Raw genomic sequence first — 22,495 nt, 5'->3', positions numbered from 1 at the left:
TATCAGTAGCAAGTATAATCAGCTCACCCTAGTGAACTCTCTCTTGTGTTAAGCTTACAACTGAAAAACTGAGAAGTTAATCACAGCCTTGCCATAACCAACAAAATAACGTGTACCTCTTAATTGTAATCATGGTGGGATTGAATTTTCAAGTGTCAGTGGATTTGAATATTATTATTACTCTATACAAGGTAATTTAGAACATATTTAGATGAATTTTGGAAATGCTATGTTGCAAAAAGCACTCCCCCAGTCGGTCTAGTGTCGCGAAGTTTCACCTGTCCGAGCTCGACTTTAATACATCATTGCAAGCAGGCAAGAGGAATTTTACACCTCTGTAAGAAATTCAATAAATAGACAATATAAAGAAAACAACAAGGGAAACAGGAAGTGTTTGAGTTCTCAAGCTGTCAATGCTGCAGTGAGCAGTGTTTTGCCAAATTTTATCTTGTGTTTAGAAAGGTTATACAGTAACTGTTTGTTTGTTTCAGGAAAATGGTAACAATGAGTCAGATGTAGATGACAACATTCCCACACATCATTTTTCAACATTCAATCTCAACATACCAGATCAGGTTACATTATGGCGTGCAACTCCACGGCCGGAGAAATCAGAAAAAGTAAGAAATGTTGACTTGATGAAATGGACATTTATTGTAACCATATAACCATTCACAAACACTATATTTCGCATTTTTTTTTAAATAAAAAACAGTATCTGAAAATGCATTCCTCCATCTCAGTAACATGTGGAGAAGTTGGCAGTTACTTGCAGAGAACACGCTAGTACTGGTACAGAATCCAGGGACACTGGTTAGGATAACTGCCTGCCATTACATAACTGAAATACTGTTAAAACATACGCTAAACACAAATAGACTAACGGAGGCCAAAATTGGTTGCTGCCCTATGAACATTCTAGACACCTACATGAGATGTTGCATTGTACACAAGAATCTTTTCATTTCATTCGCATGTGATTTTATGTTTGCTGTATTGAAATCCAGAAAAGTTAGTCCAGGAAAATTAATGATTTTACAATAGACAAAACAACTGACACTAGGTTAAATACTGTTTGGCCTTGATTCTATGTCGTAAAAGCATGTGTAGATCCATGTCTCAAAATTTCTTTTGCCTGATTGGCTGTTTAATTGACCAATGGCAAGATAATATTCTCAGACAGGTCTCTGACTAGTTTTTAGCCAGACTATACAAAGTATAAGGAGAGCTATCCTACTCGACCCGGCGTCGGCGGCTTTCCGCGTCCCCACCTTGGTTAAAGTTTTTTAACACTTTCGCTTTTTTCAACTTATCTCTGTAATTACTTGATGGATTTGATTAAAACTTGAAATAGTTATTCCTCATCATCACCCACATTATCTGGCATAAGGGCCATAAGTCTGGCACCAATATTTCATGATTTTTCTCCCCTTTCCACTTAGTTTTTAAGGTTAAAGTTTTGATGCACTTTCACTCTATCTCTGTTATTACTGAATGGATTTGATTCAAACTTAAAATAATTGTTCAACATCATCACCAACATCATATGACACAAGATGCATAATTCTGGCACAAATTTTTCATGAATTATTCCCCCTTTTTACTTAGAATTTTATGTTAAAGTTTTGAAGTTTTCACTCTATCTCTGTTTTTACTGAATGGATTTGATTCAAACTAAAATAGTTGTTCAGCATCATAACCGATACCATATGACACAAGGTGCATAACTCTGGCACAAATTTTTCATGAATTATTCCCCCTTTTTACTTAGAATTTTATGTTAAAGTTTTGAAGTTTTCACTCTATCTCTGTTTTTACTGAATGGATTTGATTCAAACTAAAATAGTTGTTCAGCATCATAACCGATACCATATGACACAAGGTGCATAACTCTGGCACCAATTTTTCATGAATTATCCCCCTTTTTACTTAGAATTTCAGGTTAAGTTTTAATGCATTTCACTACTTCACTGTTATTACGAATGCATTTGTTCAAACTTAAAATAGTTATTCACATCATCACCCACACCATTTAACACAAGTGCATACTCTGCACCAATTTTTCATGAATACCCCCTTTTACTTAGGATAAAGTTAATTATGATGCTTTTCATATCTCTCATTATTATGAATCTTTATTCAACTTGAAGTATTTTCACATATCACCCACATCAATACACAAGAGCATGACTCTTGCACAATATTTATGCCCCTTATTGCTAGGCATCTTATATAGTTGATACACTCATCTGACTCCTATTCTAATATTTTTGACACAGCCGCATGTCAATATCTTCATTCACCATTGAGTTAATACACTCCATGACAGCTCCAGTTCCTCAATGTGCCCAGTTCCACTATCACATCGAAATAGTCGAGCACGCTGCCTCCTGTGACAGCTCTTGTTCCATTACCCTGGACCTTGATTGTAAAGACAGCTTTGAAGAGTGGTCTTAAAACTTGGTTAGGCATTCGGTATGAAATAGTCACACATCTTACAGAGGCCACTCTAAATACTGGTGGCAAGTGATTCTGCCTTTGTGACAAGAGATGGTCTGCACTGTTCGCTATTCAGTCAGGAAATTTTCAATGAACACCCCTTCGAATAATAAATGGTACTGCCCAAATTGAATGATCAGTACATTTTAGAATTTAAGCTGGGTAAAGATTAAGATGTCAGTTATAAACTTGTTCTAGGACTTTCAGATGTTTGGTTGTATTCATATTCAACATCGGCCAAGTGGAATTACTGAGATAGGTGTTAAATGTAACGTTTTGAGTTTATAGATATTTAGTAGCTTGAAAATTTGGTATTTCTGTTTTGTTTCAGTACTTCAGTTTTACAGCATATGCCATTGCATTGAATGAGTTAAAGGATTATATGCTAGACAAATTACCTCCGACAGACTCCAGACTACGCCCAGATGTGAGAATTTTGGAGGAGGGCAACATAGGTAGTTATGATATATCTTTACACAAATAAGTGATATTGGAATGCTCTTTCTTCCTGGGAGAAAATCAGCATGTTCTGAATTTGAAATTGTACAGTTACTTGCATAATAAAAAGGTCACTAAATGGGTTAGCTGCACTTTAGGCCATTACGGCACATCTAGTTCTGCCTTTAAGACCTGAAAGAACACCACAGTCACAAATTTACCTTTATTCAGTAACATATTCAGTAAATACAGTTTTTATCAGTGCTAGGGCCTCCATCCATGGTTAATGTCACTGGCTTGTATTTTTGAATGGGGCAGTGATTGAGGGGTAGAGCATCAGACTTTTGAATTGGAAGTTGCAAGTTTGAATCTCAGAAGAACAGAGTTTGCCTGCTGTCTCTACGATCCATTGTTTTGGTGTATGTTCCGGTCAGAAGCTTGAGAACAGTCGTTGTGCATAATATAAGCTGTAAGAACATTGTCTAGAATTAATGTTAATTAAATTAGTTGAAACCAATATATCTTCCTAAATATTTTACATGGTATAACTCAATGTTTTCTATCAGACCTGGCAGGTGAGGAAAAGAACAGATTAGAGGAGAAACAAAGAGCTGCCAGGAGAGAAAGAAAGAAAAGAAGGGATGAATGGACACCACAGTAAGTTTTGTAGCTTAAGGGACTTCATACATTCATCTTATAAAATTTAATGATGCTTTCCTCAGATATCATGTTCTAAACAAAACTTACCCTTTTTGTTTGGTGATGATAGAAAATAATAATATTGTTTGAAATGCAACGTTTAAGACATATTTTAAGTTTGAAAATAATAGCTTAAAGGTAATGCGGATCAGCTGTTGTTAGTTCTGTGGCCTCTGTTTATAATGTATTTTTATCACAAAATACAAATCTTGTACATGAACATTTAAAGGGGTATGCCTCTAAATGTACATCACAGTTGAAGCAGACAGTAATGTTTTAAAAGGATCAGAGTTGTCAAGATGTTTTAAATGGTTCCTAAGTTCAAATCCTTTACTGCCACCTCTGTGGTTTCCATCGCTGCTTGGGTCATCATTTGAGCAAGACATACAGCCGGCTTGAATTGTTGGTGGCTCTGCCCAGCTGTATCCACCTTTAAAGCTGGAAAGTAACCATAGAACATAAATAGTGTTGGTGTGATTTAAGTTGAAAACCAATACCGTAAAAACTCGAATATATGACGCAGTTTTTTTACGATTTTTTGAGTCGGCTAAAGGCTGAAAGCCTTTTGACGAGTCCTTGCTGTTCAGCGATTCTCTAAATGGACCGAATAACACGTGAAGGGATGTAGTTCCATTAGATTTCTCAAACTTCAAACAGTTCACTGCATGAATGAAGTTAAATTGTTTCAATTCCCTTTGCTATGACCAATATACGATGTAATCTGTCATATTTTTGACTTGTAATTGTGCAATACTCGAAAGTAACTCATTAAGCATAAATGTGCATTTTAAGAATTGCGCAGGCTTACAAAGCTTGGGTAACATCCAGCGAAAGACAAAAAATAGTTCCACAGGGCTCCAGATAAGATGCGTATTAGCGTAAATTACGTATAGAAATAATGCAAATACGCATGTCTAATAATTTCTAAGCGTATAAAAACGTATATAAAATTACAGAAACGCACACAATGCTTTTTTTAAAAACAAAATCTGAATCGTCTGGATGCGTTAGGTAACATAGCCGATCAGCCTTAATTCTCCACATTGAACGTAAAACACGCATCGTATGATTTCTAAAAAACTTGCGTGGGTTGAATTTTGCAATCAGTAAACGGATAAATTATCGGGAAGAAGAAGCCTCTACTGGTTTGTTTGTTACTACTGATATTTAAAAATGATTTTAATTCTTATTTTTCGAGAAATAAACAAATCGGCGAAACATTAAATTGTATTTTCTTATAGTTTTTGAAATCGAAAGTAGATCGTCTATGTTTGGCTGCTTTCACGAAACGAAACAACTTTTTTATGAAAAGATTTAAATAAGAGGTAATTTAACCGTAAACATCAATGTCAGATACTGCCAATTGCTGCTAAATGTCTTCGTATCATCACAATTTGTAAAATATATTGTTGAAAACTGGAGAAAAGTGTAATCGTATCCGGATATAATATTTTGGGTAAATATCGAGCTGTGTTATGAAATTTTAAGAAAAAAACTAAAAACAAACTGAAACTGGTAGACTATACCGTCAGTACATCAATCATTAGCCGACTCAGGCCCTTCAGGCCTTTGATTTCATTTTCTCGAAGGGATGCGTAATATATACCAAGGTAGAGCTTCAAACATTTTTTCCCAGCTTGAAAACCCGAAAATATCGGCGAAATTGGACAGTTTTGTCAACTGTCAAGTGTTTACATTTGGGGCCATGCTTTTTTAACCTCCTCTTGAAGAGCGTTTTATTGGGTGGGTCTAAAAACACGTACGGAACGGAACCTCTGATGATATATGGTAAAGTTGATTTTATTTGTGAGTTTAAATTTTTTGTATTTGTAAATTTAATTAATAAGTATTGTACATATCCAGAGCACCAGATAATGTGTCAGTTTAATAATTAGGCAAAATACAAAATTTCGCGGTTCCGGGTTGTAGTTGTTTGATCATTAAAATCATTATCTTTCAAGGATGCTCAAATAAATTGCAATTAAAACAGATTGTTTGTTATTTCTTTATTTCCAGCAAATTATTACTGATCAATACATCGGCTCGTACATTGTTAAACAAACACGCTAATTAGCCGCGATTTTCTTGTTTGATGTGCCCATAATTATGAGATGTTTGTTCGCACGTCAGTTAAAGTGTACTAAGGTGTTGACAGCTTGAGAAAGTTCTCAAGTAGTTTAGAAAGAATTTGCCTGTCAGATATTGTCACTGTTGTCTGTAACCGATTATGCAGCAATTGCGATTTTCACGAGAAATTGTTTTTACGCATGCCGCTAATGGCCGATTTCGACTTTCTGATTTGTCTGTCAGATATTGTCACTGTTGTCTGTAACTGATTATGCAGCAGTTGCGATTTTCACGAGAAATCGTTTTTACGCATGCCGCTAATGGCTGATTTCGACTTTGTAAAAAACATTTTCTGACTGATTTTTCGGTGCGTAATATATTCCAATGTAAGCATTTTTCCCAAGATTTTGATACAAGATCGGGGATGCGTAATATACATGCTAGCGTAATATATTTTACGGTAATAATAAAAAATAACCATCAGTATTCTATGAACTTAAAAGTTAATACTGGCTAAAACATCCTGTACCACTTTGATTTGACTTCTTGTTTTTAATTACTACCAAACAACAATACAGTTGAAAAATAGTATCTTAAACATTATAGCAGAAAGGGTTTGATCTAAAAATAACCAAAATTGGACATGAAGATAAACCTGGTAAATGTGTGGCCACTTCAATCATATACATGAACAAGTTAAAATGACATATACATTTATAAACATAGTGCTAAACAATTTGAAAAGCATTTTTGTAGTTCTTATTCATTTTATATTTACAACACATAACATAACAATTTAGAAGTTCTTAATAAGTGGCTGCTACTGCTTGACATTTATATAAAATAGTAAATGCAGCTCTACATACAAACATGCAATCAGTTTATATATTTAGTAAAGTCAAATACATTTTTAGTAAATGCTGAAAGTTAAAATATTCTAGTAAAAGAACGTTAATGATTTCATAGTATAAAAGATTAATACAGTAACGCGGAATTCTAGGAAAGATAATTGATGATTTAGATGTACCTTGAGCAGTGATTGGTTGCCCGGTAAACAACATCTCCATGGCAACCTTTCTAGGTACCGACCTTCCAACTGCCACAGCTGGTGTGGAACAAAACAAGCCAACATTTACTCTACAAAATAAATATGATATTCTGGGCACTTAGAAAAAGTCTGGCAGAACAACATTTGCAAAGTAAAATATTCAATGCTACTTACTGAATATACAGTCCTACAAATTTACACTGTAAAATATTCCATGCTTAACATTTAAATAATGACCAACAATCTAAATACTTACATTGCAAATTTAACTTATACCCATTTCACAGCATTTCAAAAAACTAAATCCAAAATTAACATAAAGAGGTATTCTTCTCAAGCCTCTTAACACATTCGAATCAATCAAGCCGTCATTATCTTAAAAAAGACCCTGAAAACTGATATATTCCACAATTTAGAACGTTACCCTGGTGTAGCAAAAGCTGACTTCTCTGTTGCTATGGCAATATCACAACTTGCTACTAACTGACACCCTGCTGCTGTTGCAAGACCTGTTTAAAAGAAACATATAGTTACTCAAGAATTAGTCACTGTATAACATGAACTAAACTTGTCTTTAATTATATGGTAGGCTAGTATTGACACTGACTAATGACTGCTCATAGAAGAATGTACAAGTATATACAGGCCTTTGAAGGTGGTCGTGAGTGGGTTGTGGGATAGGGTAACCCCGTCCTGCAATGGAACATTTTCGAAGTTTGACTGTAAAATGGTGCATTCTGGAAGCACAGTAATGGGTATCTTACAGGAAATTTAGGGGAAAGAGACTTTGTTATAAATTGAGAAGAAAACAACATTTCAGAAGTTACCATAACAATATTATAAAATATAAAAAAAAGGAAAAGAAATGTTGTGACATGCCTACCCAAACATGGCAGGATTGAGCTGTTGCATTTTTACAGTTGCAGCAAGCCAGAAAGTCCTTTAAATAAATCAAGGAGCTGTTTGTATGCCCCCCATATCAATTCATTCTTGAGGTCAACATGACCTTGATCTTTGATCTCGAAACCAGAAAGTTCAACTTCATCCACTGACTTACAGCAATCATTTTATGAAGTTTTATAGCTGTAGGCAAAAGCATTCTTTAATTATTGAGCAAAAACCATTTTCTGTCAAGAGGTCATGTTTGACCTACTGATCCATAAAACAACAGGCTTTATTTGCTGACCACAGGCAATCATCCAAATGAAGATTAACCGCTGTGAGACCAAATACTCTCTTGTTACTAACTCAACAAGAGCTGTCACAGGACACAGTGCGCTTGACTATTTTAAAGCTGGATAGTGAAACTAGGCACACCTGAGGAAGCTGGTGCTGTCACTGGAGTGTTTAATTAGTTCAGTGTGGATGAAGATACTGGACAATAGCTTAAGTCTGTGTCAAATGTATTTAGTAATAACTGAGAAAGAGAAGAGTATCAAAACATTAAATAAGTTAAAGTACAAGTCGAAAGATTTTCTGCGGCCAGAAGTTATACAGACCAGAAATTGTTGACAGTAACTTACAGGTGAATAACGTACTTTTTTATTATACCATTATGCTTTAATGTACGAAATATTACTCCATTCAACATGATTTACAAGTAGATCTATGAACTATGTATTTCTTAAGTCTGAAAGTTATTGTTTTTAGCAAAAATAACTATATCTCTTTCATGTATAACATAACTTTTAGCTCAACTGGTCACATTCCTTGACTATTGAAATACTTTACTAGAGCTTTCACAAATGTGGTTCATGCCTTCACTTGGACTTACTTGACAACACAGGACCATAATCCAGGAAATTGAAGAGCAATTAACACAAAAACCCTTATGCACAACAAGATATCAATATTGATCATTGCTGAAAGTTTGAATAAATTATATGAAACTAGAGCTATCACTAAAGGTGATGAATGTACACCCCTCATGCACTGACACAGTACATTGCAATTTGACACACACAAGATTGCATAATTATGTGGACTGTATGTATACAGACTGTATGTATACAGTATAGTAACAAAAACAAGTCCCATAACTATGCAGAATATTTATCTGAAAGAACATAACATGCACCATGCACAACAAGGGTTGGTACTGATCACTTGTGTTAAGTTTCATTAAATTATGTGCAAGGGTTCTGAAGATTAGGTGCGCACAAGACTGCATATGCAGACTGTATGTACACAGAATGTTAACAAGGAACAAAGTCCCATAACTCTGAAACTTCTGTTGTTGAAAGAACCTAACATGCCCCATGCACACCTACTGTTGTTACTGATCACTTGTGTGAAATTTCATTAAGCTGTGCCAAGGGGATAAGAAGATATGGTGCGCACAAGACTGTGTCTATGTACACAGTACATGTATAGTAACAAAAAACTAAGTCCCGTAACGCTGCAATTTTTTTTCTGAAAGAACCTAACATGCCCCATGCACAACTACTGTTGTTACTGATCACTTGTGTGAAGTTTCATTAAATTCTGTCAAGGGGATGAGGAGAAATGGAGCGCACAAGATTGTGTCTATGTATATAGTATAGTAACAAAAAACAAAGTCCCGTAACTCTGCAATTTTTTTTTTCTAAAAGAACCTAACATGCCCCATGCACAACTACTGTTGTTACTGATCACTTGTGTGAAGTTTCATTAAATTCTGTCAAGGGGATGAGGAGAGATGGAGCGCATAAGATTGTGTCTACGGACAGACGGACAGACAGACAACCTGAAACCAGTATACGCCACCTTACAACTTTGTTGTCTGGGGGTACAATAATGAATGAGGAATTCAGGTCACAAACATTTCTCTATATATCATATAGAGTGCCAGCTATATCGCTAAAACGGCGTTCCATAAATGCGATAAGCCAATCGCATATCGGTAAAAAGTCACGTGAAATCACCCAGTCCCCATATGCTACACTACTTGTTGCATTCCAATATACCTGAGGCCTTCAGGCCGCAGGTAATAAAATGGACATAATTCACGGAAAATTTCTGACATTGCGTCATATCATGTGGCTAATAATGTGGAGCAACTATTTGAAGTTTAAATCAACATGATCAAATAAGTGAGCAGAAGTGCATCACAACCTGAACCTGAAATTCTAGTAAAAAGGGGGCATAACTCAGCATTTTGGTGCCAGCATCATGAAAATTGTGACATATGATGTACCATTTTTTTTAAGTTTGAATAAAATCCATTTAGTAACAACAGAAAATAGTGAAAAAAGCATCAAAATTAAACTGAAATTCTAAGTAAAAAGGGGATATAACTCACTATCATATTTGTGACAGAATTATGGACCTTGTGTCATATGATGAGGACGCCTATGTGGAAAAACTTTTTTAAGTTTGAATCAAATTCATTAAGTAATGACAAAGATAAAGTGAAAGTGCACCAACATTAACCTGAAATTCTAAGTAAAAAGAGGGAATAATTCATAAAAAATTGGTGCCAGAGTTATGGACCTTGTGTCATATGATGTGGGTGATGATGTGGAACATTTATTTTAAGTTTGAATCAAACCAATTCAGTAACAACTGAGACAGAGAGTGAAATTGTACCAAAACTATAACCTGAAATCTAAGTAAAAAGTGGGGATAATTCATAAAATATTGGTGTACGAGTTATGGCCCTTGTGCCAGATGATGTGGGTGATGATGAGCAAATCCACTGAGTAATTAAAGAGATAAAGAGAAACAAGAGGGCCATGATGGCCCTATATCGCTCACCTGTTACTTGAGGACAAGAAGGCCCTCAGAAAAAATATCTAAGTCCAAAGGACAGGAACAACAAAGGGAAGAAATTTAACCAAAAACAAAAAAAAATTCTTACAAGGTATAGATATGTCAAAATACACCTAAAAATTGGAAGTACCATCCATGTTGTACCACAGAAAAGTGGTCTCAAATTTTCCCTACGGCCAATAATATACAAGTTACTAAAAATAAGCTATTTATAGTAAAGTAAAAGGGAAGTAATTAAAAAAAAATAATATTGTAAGTGAACAAAAGAAGGATCTGCCAAATACATCTGTTGACATAAATGAAATTTCAGATCAGTATCTTCATTAATTACGGAGATATACCCATTTTAATTTAAAATAAAGGGAGGTGATTTGACATAAAATCAGTTCATAGTTATCTACCCTATTGTCTCAGTCCAACTAATAACAATAATGAAATTTCAAATAAGTCCTATAAGGACTTACTGATATAAATCCATTTTGATTACAATCAGAGGAGGTAATCAGATATAAAACAACTCTGGAACCTACGATTGGATCTGATTTGTCATGGAATCCAAGATTTATTGTTGTTGAAGATATTTTGGAAGTTTGTATCAAATAAAACCAAAAATGAAGTCTCTATATGGCTGCAAAAGCCTAAATAGCCAATTTTGGACCTTTAAGGAGCCATAACCCTGGACCCCCATGAAGGAATCTGGCCAGTTCAAGAAAGGAAGCAAGATCTTGTGGTGATACAAGTTGTGTGCAAGTCTGGTTAAAATCAAATAATATATGAAGCTTCTATTGTGCAGACAAGGTCAAAATAGCTAATTTTGGCCCTTTTAGGGGCCATAACTCTGGAACCCATTAAGGGATCTGGCCGGTTCAAGAAAGGAACCGAGATCTTATGGTGATACAAGTTTTGTGCAGGTTTGATTAAATTCAAATCATAAAAGAAGCTGCTACTGTGCAGACAAGGCCAAAATAGCTAATTCTGGCCCTTTCAGGGGCCATAACTCTGGAACCCATAATGGAATCTGGCCAGTTCAAGAATGGAACCAAGATCTTATGGTGATACAAGTTGTGTGCAAGTTTGGTAAAATTCAAATCATAAATAAAGCTGCTATTGTGCAGACAAGGTCAAAATAGCTAATTTTGGCCCTTTCAGGGGCCATAACTCTGGAACCCATACAGGAATCTGGCCAGTTCAACAAAGGAAACAAGATCTTATGGTGATACAAGTTGTGTGCCAGTTTGGTAAAAATCAAAATATAAATAAAGCTGCTATTGTGCAGACAAGGCCAAAATAGCTAATTTTGGCCCTTTCAGGGGCCATAACTCTGGAACCCCTAATGGGATCTGGCCAGTTCATAAAAAGGAACCATGATCTTATGGTGATACAAGTTGTGTGCAAGTTTGGTTAAAATAAAATCATAAATGAAACCACTATCATGCAGACAAGAAATTGTTGATGGACGGACGGACGGACGCACGCACGCACGGACGACGGACGAAGGGTGATCACAAAAGCTCACCTTGTCACTATGTGACAGGTGAGCTAAAAAAAGAAAGTGCATCAAAACTTTGCCCAAGGTGTGGACGTGGGAGCATGCCGACGCCGATGCCAGGGTGAATAGGATAGCTCTCCATATACTATGTATAGTCTACATTCAGAGTAAGTAACATCAAGGCAAATTATAATGAAAATCTAAACGTTTTTTTAATCTTAATTTTTTTATTTATAAAATCTGATCTAATATTTTGTATTTATATGTAAAACCATAAACACAACATAGTTTTCAAAACATTATCAAAATCAAAGTACTGAAAGTAGGTTTAGTACATTAGGGATGGTGTCTACATACCAGAAACAGAAGCTATCACAGGGACTGGAAGATCTTGGAGAGATGACATCATAGCAGTACATGTTGAAAACACTTCCATGTGATATGCTCTACCTTCTTTACTTGTCTATAATTAAAATAATGTTTAAAGAATCTCTTTGTTTGTTTTGCTTGGTTTTATGTAAGGAAAACACAATAAAGGTCATATATGGTGGAATTCACTCTCACAGCTGTGAAGTGTAAATACTTTTTAGATTAATTTCTTGTTGCATTTAGAGGCACATTGACAAAGTTTATATCATATGGTGACTTTTCCAGCTTCTGAAGGTACAGGAAGACCCCAGATGCACCTCAGGAAGACCCCAGATGCAACTCCGGGTATTGTATTAGGCTTTGGGGGCACTTTGGTAGAACCAATGATCTTCATTAGGCCGGATGAATGACTTCCTCACACGAAGAATTCTACACCTGAAGCGAGGTTTTGAACCCGCACTGGTGAGGGGCAAGTGATTAAAAGTCAGCAATTTTAACGCTTGACCATAGAGTCCCTGAACAAACAAACTTCCCATTTATTTTGCATATTCAAAAACTAACAAGAGCTGTCCGTAAGACAGCCAAGCTCGACTATTCGAAATATTGTCCAAGAAGCAGGAAAATATTACCCAAAAAGGTTAAATATCAAAAGAGTTGTAAGTTCAAAAGGGGGAATAATTTGACCAAAATGCATATTAGTTATGGGACTTGCTGCTATCAACTAGTTTTATAACCCCGAAGGCACATGTGAAGTTTCAATTCAATATCTGCATTAGTTTTGGAGATAGAAACTTGCATGTAAAACTTTAACCAGAATTTTCAAAGTCCAAAAGGGGTCATAATTTGCCCAAAATACATGCCAGAGTTATGGGACTTGATCCAGTGAGGTTAGTAATTGATCTAGAAAAAGAAAAAATAAGTTTCAAATCTATATGCCTTTTAGTAATAGCTGTATGTACTTGCACGCTAAACTTTAACAAGAATTTGCTAAGTCCAAAAGGGGACATAATTTGGCCAAAATGAAGGTCAGAGTTATGGGACTTGCTGCTATCAACTAGATTTATAACCCCGAAGACACATGTGAAGTTTCAAATCAATATCTGCATTGGTTTTGGAGATAATAACTTGCATGTAAAACTTTAACCAAAATTTTCTAAGTCTAAAAGGGGGCATAATTTGCTCAAAAAACATGTCAGAGTTATGGGACTTGACCCAGTGAGGTTGGTAATTGATCTAGAAAAAGAAAAAATAAGTTTCAAATCTATATGCCTTTTAGAAATAGCTGTATGTACTTGCACGCAAAACTTTAACCAGAATTTTCTAAGTCCAAAAGGGGGCATAATTTGGCCAAAATGAAGGTCAGAGTTATGGGACTTGCTGCTATCAACTAGATTTATAACCCCGAAGACACATGTGAAGTTTCAAATCAATATCTGCATTAGTTTTGGAGATAGTAACTTGCATGTAAAACTTTAACCAAAATTTTCTAAGTCTAAAAGGGGGCATAATTTGCTCAAAATACATGTCAGAGTTATGGGTCTTGACCCAGTGAGGTTGGTAATTGATCTAGAAAAAGAAAAAATAAGTTTCAAATCTATATGCCTTTTAGAAATAGCTGTATGTACTTGCACGCAAAACTTTAACCAGAATTTTCTAAGTCCAAAAGGCGGCATAATTTGGCCAAAATGAAAGTCAGAGTTATGGGACTTGCTGCTATCAACTAGTTTTATAACCCCGAAGACACATGTGAAGTTTCAATCAATATCTGCATTAGTTTTGGAGATAGTAACTTGCATGTAAAACTTTAACCAAAACTTTCTAAGTCCAAAAGGGGGCATAATTTGCTCAAAATACATGTCAGAGTTATGGGACTTGACCCAGAGAGGTTGGTAATTGACCTAGAAAAAGAAAAAATAAGTTTCAAAGCTATATGCCTTTAATTGATGGCTGTATGTACTTGCATGCAAAAACTTAACCAAGGTGTGACGCCGACGCTGACGCCAGGGTGAGTAGAATAGCTAAACTATTCTTCGAATAGTCGAGCTGAAAACCAAAAAATTCATATCTCAAGGAAATAAGACATTTTGGCAGCAACCATAAATTTTGGTTTTACCTCACATAAGATTCTAGCATTTTTATTGGTTAAAAGGTGGTCATGTGATTACCCCCTATATTACTGTGGAGGGTCAGCAGATTTTCATGGAAGCACAGAGCACCTAAAAACACAAACCCAATAATAAATATTATCTCTGCAAAATTCAATGATTTCCCAGTAGTACACATAGGATTTCAATGACTACTCACCAATTCTTTTAAGTCATGTCCTGCAGAAAACACTGGTCCATTGTGAGTTAGAATGATAACCCGCAGATCCTCCGAGTCTTTGTATATGTTTTGTTGTAGCTCTTTCAACATACCTAATGATAATGCATTCCTGAAATTGATAATAGTGTAACCAGTTATTAATAAATCCTTTTCGATTCAACTGCCCAAGTTTTAGAAATATGATATATATATATATCAGATTCAATGCGGTAAATGTGATAGGAAGTAGATCAATCAAGCAAGGCTGCACTGTATGGTACTGATTATAATAACTTTAATTGACCAATAGATGGCAACCAACTGTACATCACCTATCTTTGTTCTTTTCCAATATGTGTCAAAAAAAAACCTGATTAATTCTCAGGTGAACATGCACTTACTGGGAAAGCACAGTACTGTTTTAATGTAGAGATAACAATTTTTTTTATAACTTCTGCAAAATTCTGAGGGATTGATTCACGCTCATGCCCAGAAGGGTGTGTGTACCAGTGTATTCCATGGCATTCTGCTATTTTTTAACATGAAACCAATGTGTGTTAACAACTTAACAATAATCCAGCATAACACGTATTAAAAAGTTGCTCACCTGACCTAGTTCTTACTCCAGTTAACTATACAAAAACATTGTTAACTCAAAATAGTTACAGTGATGGAAACACAGACATGAACAGGTACAAAAAGGGCAACAATTTCGAGTCCTAAAACTTATGATGCTAAATGAGATGACAAAAAGAGCTAACAATAACTTTGAAAAATGTAAAATTGAGTGATGGTATCTGTAACTGCCAGTCAGATCATCACAATGAACAAGTGAGTGAAGCTTCAAACCATTCCAGTCAGTAGTTACTGAGATACCAGCATACATAAAAAATCCTAACCAAAAATTGCTAATCAAACACGAGGCATAACTTTGTAAACAAGCAAAATAGTTATGAACCCTGAGCATTGCAAGTAAGATTGTCAAAGCGAACACCTGTGTGAAGTTTCAATCCATTTCCAATAGTTGATACTAAGTTACCAATTTCCATTCACAACTTACACAAAATTATATAAATGCAGATGATGCAGTTTGCAAATGATTGAGCGCAATTAAAGCTCTATCTACTCTTCCAATAGTAAAGCTACACAACTATTCAATAAATATAGTGCAACCTTTTGAGTCAACACAGCAGGAATGACTTAAAAGTCAATGCTGACTCAGACATCTACAGAAGGGCGAATGTAACAGCACTGCCAATTCTACCTATAGTCTAGCTAAAATATCATTCAGTAATATAATGCAACTTCTAGAACAACAAAAATATATTGATTATACAGCTGGTATTGTGCTAGAAGGGTTAGTTAACTAAGAACTTTACCTGGTAAAAAGAAAATATTTACCTTTATAAAGAACCTGTGTGCTGTTTGATGCTTAGCCCTTATGCTGGACACGACTGATTCTGCCTTTGTGACCAGTGCAGATCATGATCAGCCTGCACATACATGCAGTCTGATCATGATCTGCACTGTTCGCCATTCAGTCAGTATTTTTTTGGTAAGCACCCCCTTTTAACAGTTAATGGTACTGTCCAAACTGAAAGATGGACAAGTTCATTATAGAAATTTAGCAGGGTAAGGGCTAATAATTACTTATTTTAGTAGTTATACTGTAATTTCAAACCTTTTTTTAACATCATTCAAGCAGATAGTTCTAATGCCATCAACTTCTTGTGTAAGTGTGTACTGTTTAGCCTCCTGTGATCTCAGCAATATACATGTTGAAAATCTTTTCACTGCAGATTTTGACTGGTGATTTAAAATCTGTAAAATTAGAATACGTACATTATGACTTTGAAGATTAGGTCTAACTTTATAATTTGCAAAGTAATACATCTTCACTCAGTCAAGTACCTCTTTCTCAAGCATTGATAGTTTGAGCATCAGGACTCCCTGTGGCAATTTCTTTATATTCTGAACTGCACAAAACACTGGGTAATTCGAGCATTTTACTTATCCCTTTGAAGGCTCGAGAGATCAGTTTTATATAGGGATAGGAACGAACACTGAATATTCGAATATTCAGCTTGTTTAATGGAAGCTTTAAATACTCATATTAAGTTAAACTTTTATACTGTTTCATAATTTAACAAGAGGGCCAAATTGGCATAAGTCACTCACCTTAAAAAAATATATAACTACTTGACTGCTTCCAAATAGGTCTGCCCACATTTGTATAAAATTTGGAGAGGACCATATAAATATGCTACAGATAAAGTATGATAAAGATCCATCGAGCGGTTCATGAGAAAAAGTCTTTTAAAGATATTTCAATTTTTTGCTCTAGTGGCCCCAAAAAGTGGCCCAGTGCCCCCATTTGAACACATGTCGGAGAGGACCTTATTATGATGCTACAGACCAAATTTGATGATCCATCTAGGAGTTCATGAGAAAAAAGTATTTCTAAATTTACTCCGGCTGCCCTTAAAAAGGGCCAAGTGCCCCCATCTAAACAAATTTTGGAGAGGACCTTATAATGATGCTACAGACCAAATTTGATGATCCATCTAGGAGTTCATGAGAAAAAAGTATTTCTAAATTTACTCCGGCGGCCCTTAAAAAGGGCCAAGTGCCCCCATCTAAACAAATTTTGGAGAGGACCTTATAATGATGCTACAGACCAAGTTTGATGAAGATCCATCAAGTGGTTCATGAGAAGAAGTTCTTTAAACATTTTCTATTTTTAGCTCTGGCAGTCCCTTAAAGGGGCCAAGGTGAACCATTTGAACAAACTTGATAGAGGTCAAATGCTACTGACCAAGTTTGGTGTAATTCCTACCAGAACTCTCTGAGGAGAAGACGTTTGAAGTATTCTGAGGAGAAGACGTTTAAAGCAAAAAAATTGACACAGGACGATGGACGCCGGACTATCCACCTATACTAATAGCTCACCTGAAAACAGTTCAGGTGAGCTAAAAAAATCATAATCACAGACCATAACTAAAACTGCAGAAATGTGTAAATTGTTGAATTGCTTTTGAAATGCAGAAAATAAGAACATGGTTAAATATAATGTAATAAGTTCAGACTACAAAAACAAGAGGTTTGCAATTTTTCAGTAGCAGTTGTGCTCTTAATTAAAACTTGAAGTATTCAAAAACAAATTCAACATGAAATGGTATTGTTAATTTATACATTATAAATATACTTTAAAACACTGAAAACACTTAATATGTAAAACATTACATACATATACTGTGATACCCAAGTCTGGACTGGAATGGTCAAAAAAGCAACTGATTTGTCTTTCATACACATATAACAGTTCAAAAACATAATTTTCGTCTTTCGTTATCAAAACTAACAAAAAAGTGGTTGTTATTGATATCCAAAGTATAACAGGCTTGAATAGACTAATTTTTTTGATCATTTCAATTTTTCTGTGAGAACAATTAAGTTTTTCAAATCATGAGCAAAGAGTATGCAAGACTTATCTTTCCCATGGTTACTGCTTCTACAGCAGCTGTACCTGCAGCTGAGTTCTATCGCTCTTTAAGTGTCACACATTAAACACACTTGCTGAGTGCCAGATGTAGAGCAAATACTGAGTGTTCCTGGAAGCAGCCTCATATGATTCACATAAGTTTAGTGCTCTTGAAACTTCACAAGATTTAACACTTCCAATATAGGGACCCCAACCTGAGTATTGTTCCTCTGTGTGGTCGCCACACACCGGTGTTAGTATTGGACAAATTAAGACTGTGCAGAGAGGAGCTGCTCAATGGGCAATGCGAAACTATGGACGAACCTCCCCTTTGGGAAAAAACTGCTCAATTTTGCAGTTTGCAGTGAAACATTAGTTTTTTCTGAAAAACTGCCTTTTTTGCTAGTTATTAAAACTGTTTCCTACATGAAATGACCAGTAAAAAGCAGTTTTTTCAGAAACTGCATATAACTGGAGGATTGAAAAACTGGTGGTGTCCAGTTTTCTGCAGTTATTTTGGATGTTTTCACAAAAGGCAGTTTTACGGGAAGTTAAATGGAGTTATTTTCTAAGGGCAGTATTTTCTGCATCTTTTATGAACAGTAGTATTAAAAACATGAGCTGTCTCCATAGGATGACACATGCCCCTGATGACACTTTGAATGAATAGTTACGGCCGATGTTAGAGTTTAGGACCTTTGACCTACGGACCTGGGTCTTGCGCGCGACACGTCGTCTTACTGTGCCACACATTCATGCGTAGTTATTTTAAAATCCATGCATGAATGACAAAGATATGGACCGGACATGCCCATCATTGCACTATCATGAAATATGACCTTTAATGTCTAAGTGTGACCTTGACTTTTGAGCTACGGACCTGGGTCTTGCGCGCGACACGTCGTCTTACTGTGGTACACATTCGTGCCCAATAATTTTAAAATCCATGCATGAATGACAAAGATATGGACCGGACACGCCCATCAATGCACTATCATGAAATATGACCTTTAACGTCTAAGTGTGACCTTGACCTTTGAGCTACAGACCTGGGTCTTGCGCGCGACATGTCGTCTTACTGTGCCACACATTTATGCTTAGTTACTTGAAAATCCATCCATGGATGACAAAGATATGGACCGGACACGCCCATCAATGCACTATCATGAAAAATGACCTTTAACATCTAAGTGTGACCTTGACCTTTGAGCTACAGACCTGGGTCTTGTGCGTGACACGTCGTCTTACTGTGGTACACATTCATGCCAAGTTATTTGAAAATAATATATGGACCGGACGAAAATTGCAGACAGACCGACAGACGGTTCAAAAACTATATGGCTCCCTTCGGGGGCATAAAAACTGCTAAGTACTGCTTCCCGCTTCCTGATGTTCCATAATGCAGTGCAAAAGATGGCCACTCACAGTGAAAACTAAAGCATGTGAAAATTTAAAAATGGATTATAACTGCTCGAATACAATGTTTTACACAAAATGATGCACAAATAGTTAAAAAATTGATTACAACTGGAGTTTACTAATAAGACAGTATTAAAGTGTGAAAATCATGCACAGACTGAATGGATTTATAGTCATTTGGAGGAAACTGGTGAAAATGTGCAAATTCAAAAGATTTACAAGATAAAAGACAAAACCAGTTCATAACCTGTATAAATGAATCTGAGGTTTTGTATTTAAATAGAAATTCAGCTCACTGTACATTTTATGGCTGGTTAAATCATCAAAGACAGTTTAATATTCAAAAGAAAGCAAAGAATGAATTACTCCCCTTGGACAAGTTGATGCAAGTTCAAAAATTCAAATATTTGAAATGTTTAACAGTTCTTCTGCAGTTTTTTTTTTTGTGATATCATTTAGATGGTTGAAACAAGAATTATAGTATTTTTTTTTAGTATTTTGTGATGTCATTTAACTGCATAAAACTGATCCTGCAGTTTTGTTGCAGTTTTTTGTGATGATCATTATACTTCTTAGCTCATTTACATATTTCGGCCAATTTAACTGCATTTTCACTGCTTTTCTATTAAATATGTAAATGCAGACATTTGAAGACAAATAACTGCTAAAAACTGCCTTTTGAATGCCCTGAAAAATAATGCTGAAAAACTGCAGTTTTAATGCCTTCCTTTTTCCTGAGGGGATCAAGTGTTACCGACATGTTGACCACCCTAAACTGGAGACGACTTGACCTATGTCGTATTGACCATGACTGGTTATGATCTATAACACCCATAACTTAGTTGCTATTCCACCAGAACCCTTCTTAATTCCTAATAAAACGGCAAGTTGTCTATCCCACTCTATGGCCTACAGGCAAATCCAAACAAGCTCTGATTTTTATATTAAGTATTCATTTTCCACTCGCATTATTGTCCATTGCGGACATATTGGTTTCCGAGACGCTTTCCTACAGAGATGAAGGCCCCATGCTCGATTCCTGGCTACTCCTATTGCGGTGTGTCCTTGAGCAAGGCACATCTACATCTACATGTTACTCCCAAACAATCGTTTACAATTATGATTGGGAGGCGCAAGTCTGGTAAAACAGTGTGTTAGTTCATGTAAATGGCGCAAAGTTAAAACAGTTTGGTTTAAAAGATATAGAACAGTATAAAGTGTGCTAAAAGAAGGATAAAAACAACTGGAGACAGAGCTCTAGTATGTGACTGCTGCCAGCCTGTCAGAGAAGACATTTAGGCTGGGGCTTGACTGAACATATATGGGAAGAGCATTCCAGTAGAGGTCTGATGGTTCTGGGGAAGAAAGAATAAAAAGATGAGAGAGTTTTGAATCCTACAATGTTCTAGACATTCACTGGAGCTCTTGATTCATTTTAGTTACATTATCAGTAAAGTCGTAGTTGTTACAGACATTTCTAGCAGCAGTTCTCTGGACACTCTCAATTTTACTTGTAATTTAGGTGTTTTTGCCAGGGGTGCCAGACAATGTAGCAATATTCTAACTGGGGTCTTACATAGGGGTTATAAGCTGCTTGTTTGACCTGTTTATTGTTGTTTTGACATTTCTTTTTCAGGGATCGAATTTAACTTTTTTTCCAACTAGCAAATTTTTGCTAGTGCCATTTTCTTCCACTAGCAAAATGATGGTTTCCACTAGCAATTATTTAAAAGCTGTTTACGTGCTAAATTTAAGTTGTTTTGTTGTTGTTTGGTTTCATATAAAAGTTCACGGTCCAGACAGGCTTGGGACTCTGAAAATTTACAGACTGTGTGTATGAAAACTGATGAAATTACATTTATTCTCAAAACTGCAGCTTGGAATTAATTGGTTTATTTACAGCATGCATAAATTAAGGTCATTTGTGGGTTTCAGCCATTTTTGTTGACTTTGAGTTTTTGGCATTTTAAGAAAAATCAAAGTCAACAGAAATGACTGAAAGTTACAACTGACCTTTATTTATACATACCATATGTAAAATCAATTTATTTCAAGCTGCGATTTTGTGTCTAAATATAATTTTAGCAGTTTTCAAACACTTGATCTGTAAATTTACAGATTAAAAAATCTGTAAATTTATAGATTATCTGTAAATTTACAGATAATCTGTATATATATTCCACTTTCCTTGATCTGTAAATTTACAGATTAAAAAATCTGTAAATTTATAGATTATCTGTAAATTTACAGATAATCTGTATATATATTCCACTTTCCTAGACCTGTTTAACTTACAGATAATAAGGCATTCAGAAAGGTTTCTAATTTAATTTAAGTCGGAATGACATATTAGGTTTATAATCTGTATATACTCCTTCTTTTATGTTTTTCTCTGTCAGTTGACGCGCGTCGAAGTATCTGCCCTCGTGAAGGGTTTGACTAAATGGGTGATAGACAGTAGATACATACACAAATATGTCCGAAATCACAAGTATCCGAATAATGAACACTTGAAAACAAAAATCGTCATAATTCTTTGATTTTCGCGTGTCATTGCAAGCATATACATTTCACCTACCCTGCTTAAGTTCGTTACAACTGAGCTCGCCATATGTACTTGAAGAATTTCTCATATATCCATAAAATACGTTTTTTTCCCTTTTTATCAGTACAAGGGTTGTCTAAAATAGTATTCCGTACCGTACCGGATGGTAGAGTCTAAAGATTAGATACCGGTATATGCCAATGAATCTTTAGAAATCAAATGGCTCAAAGTACTTATGGTGGCTGCTATTGCTGCTAATTAATTTGTAAAATACTGAGAACTACATCTGAGGATTTCTTACCATAAATATGAAGAACATCTTTTTTTTTTCAAAATATTCAGTTAATTGATGCTTTTTCAATGCCTGTCATTCTTTACATACAGCTA

General features: G+C 35.5%; 2 protein-coding genes across 5 annotated transcripts in view; one reads left to right on the top strand and one right to left on the bottom strand.

Moving 5' to 3' along the window:
- The window catches only part of LOC123539572 (oxysterol-binding protein-related protein 1-like), a 111,030-nt gene extending 107,404 nt beyond the window's left edge, over nucleotides 1–3,626 (top strand). For all 4 annotated transcript variants that reach the window (XM_053527231.1, XM_053527229.1, XM_053527228.1 and 1 more), the window contains 3 exons: nucleotides 492–620; nucleotides 2,831–2,954; nucleotides 3,504–3,626. In XM_053527231.1, the coding sequence (XP_053383206.1) occupies nucleotides 492–620; nucleotides 2,831–2,954; nucleotides 3,504–3,598 (348 nt within the window). In that variant the 3' untranslated portion in view covers nucleotides 3,599–3,626. The remainder of the gene's footprint in view (nucleotides 1–491; nucleotides 621–2,830; nucleotides 2,955–3,503) is intronic.
- A 249-nt stretch (nucleotides 3,627–3,875) lies between these two features.
- LOC123540465 (enoyl-CoA hydratase domain-containing protein 3, mitochondrial-like) lies at nucleotides 3,876–22,292 on the bottom strand. The gene is made up of 7 exons (XM_053525986.1): nucleotides 22,142–22,292; nucleotides 16,345–16,484; nucleotides 14,664–14,793; nucleotides 12,348–12,453; nucleotides 7,176–7,260; nucleotides 6,610–6,840; nucleotides 3,876–4,074 (listed from the first exon to the last, which is right to left on the bottom strand). Exons 1-7 carry the CDS (start codon nucleotides 22,172–22,174, stop codon nucleotides 3,876–3,878), a joined length of 924 nt encoding a protein of 307 aa, XP_053381961.1. The 5' UTR covers nucleotides 22,175–22,292.
- Between the last annotated feature and the right edge of the window lie 203 nt (nucleotides 22,293–22,495).

The sequence above is a fragment of the Mercenaria mercenaria genome, chromosome 16 (assembly GCF_021730395.1).
Source record: "Mercenaria mercenaria strain notata chromosome 16, MADL_Memer_1, whole genome shotgun sequence".
NCBI lineage: Eukaryota > Metazoa > Mollusca > Bivalvia > Venerida > Veneridae > Mercenaria > Mercenaria mercenaria.
The sequence above is the reverse complement of the archived record's forward strand: the minus strand, read 5'-3'. Positions and strand labels throughout refer to the sequence as shown.

Bases quoted from the DNA above. Each gene is read 5' to 3' on its own strand.
- LOC123540465 (XM_053525986.1), bottom strand. From the start codon at position 22,174: ATGGCGAGCTCAGTTGTAACGAACTTAAGCAGG. The intron at 12,454-14,663 runs GTGAGTAGTCAT...TTTTAATTATAG, and splicing joins GACATGACTTAAAAGAATTG to ACAAGTAAAGAAGGTAGAGC. The intron at 4,075-6,609 runs GTATTTGACTTT...GTTACTTTCCAG, and splicing joins TTTCAGCATTTACTAAAAAT to CTTTAAAGGTGGATACAGCT.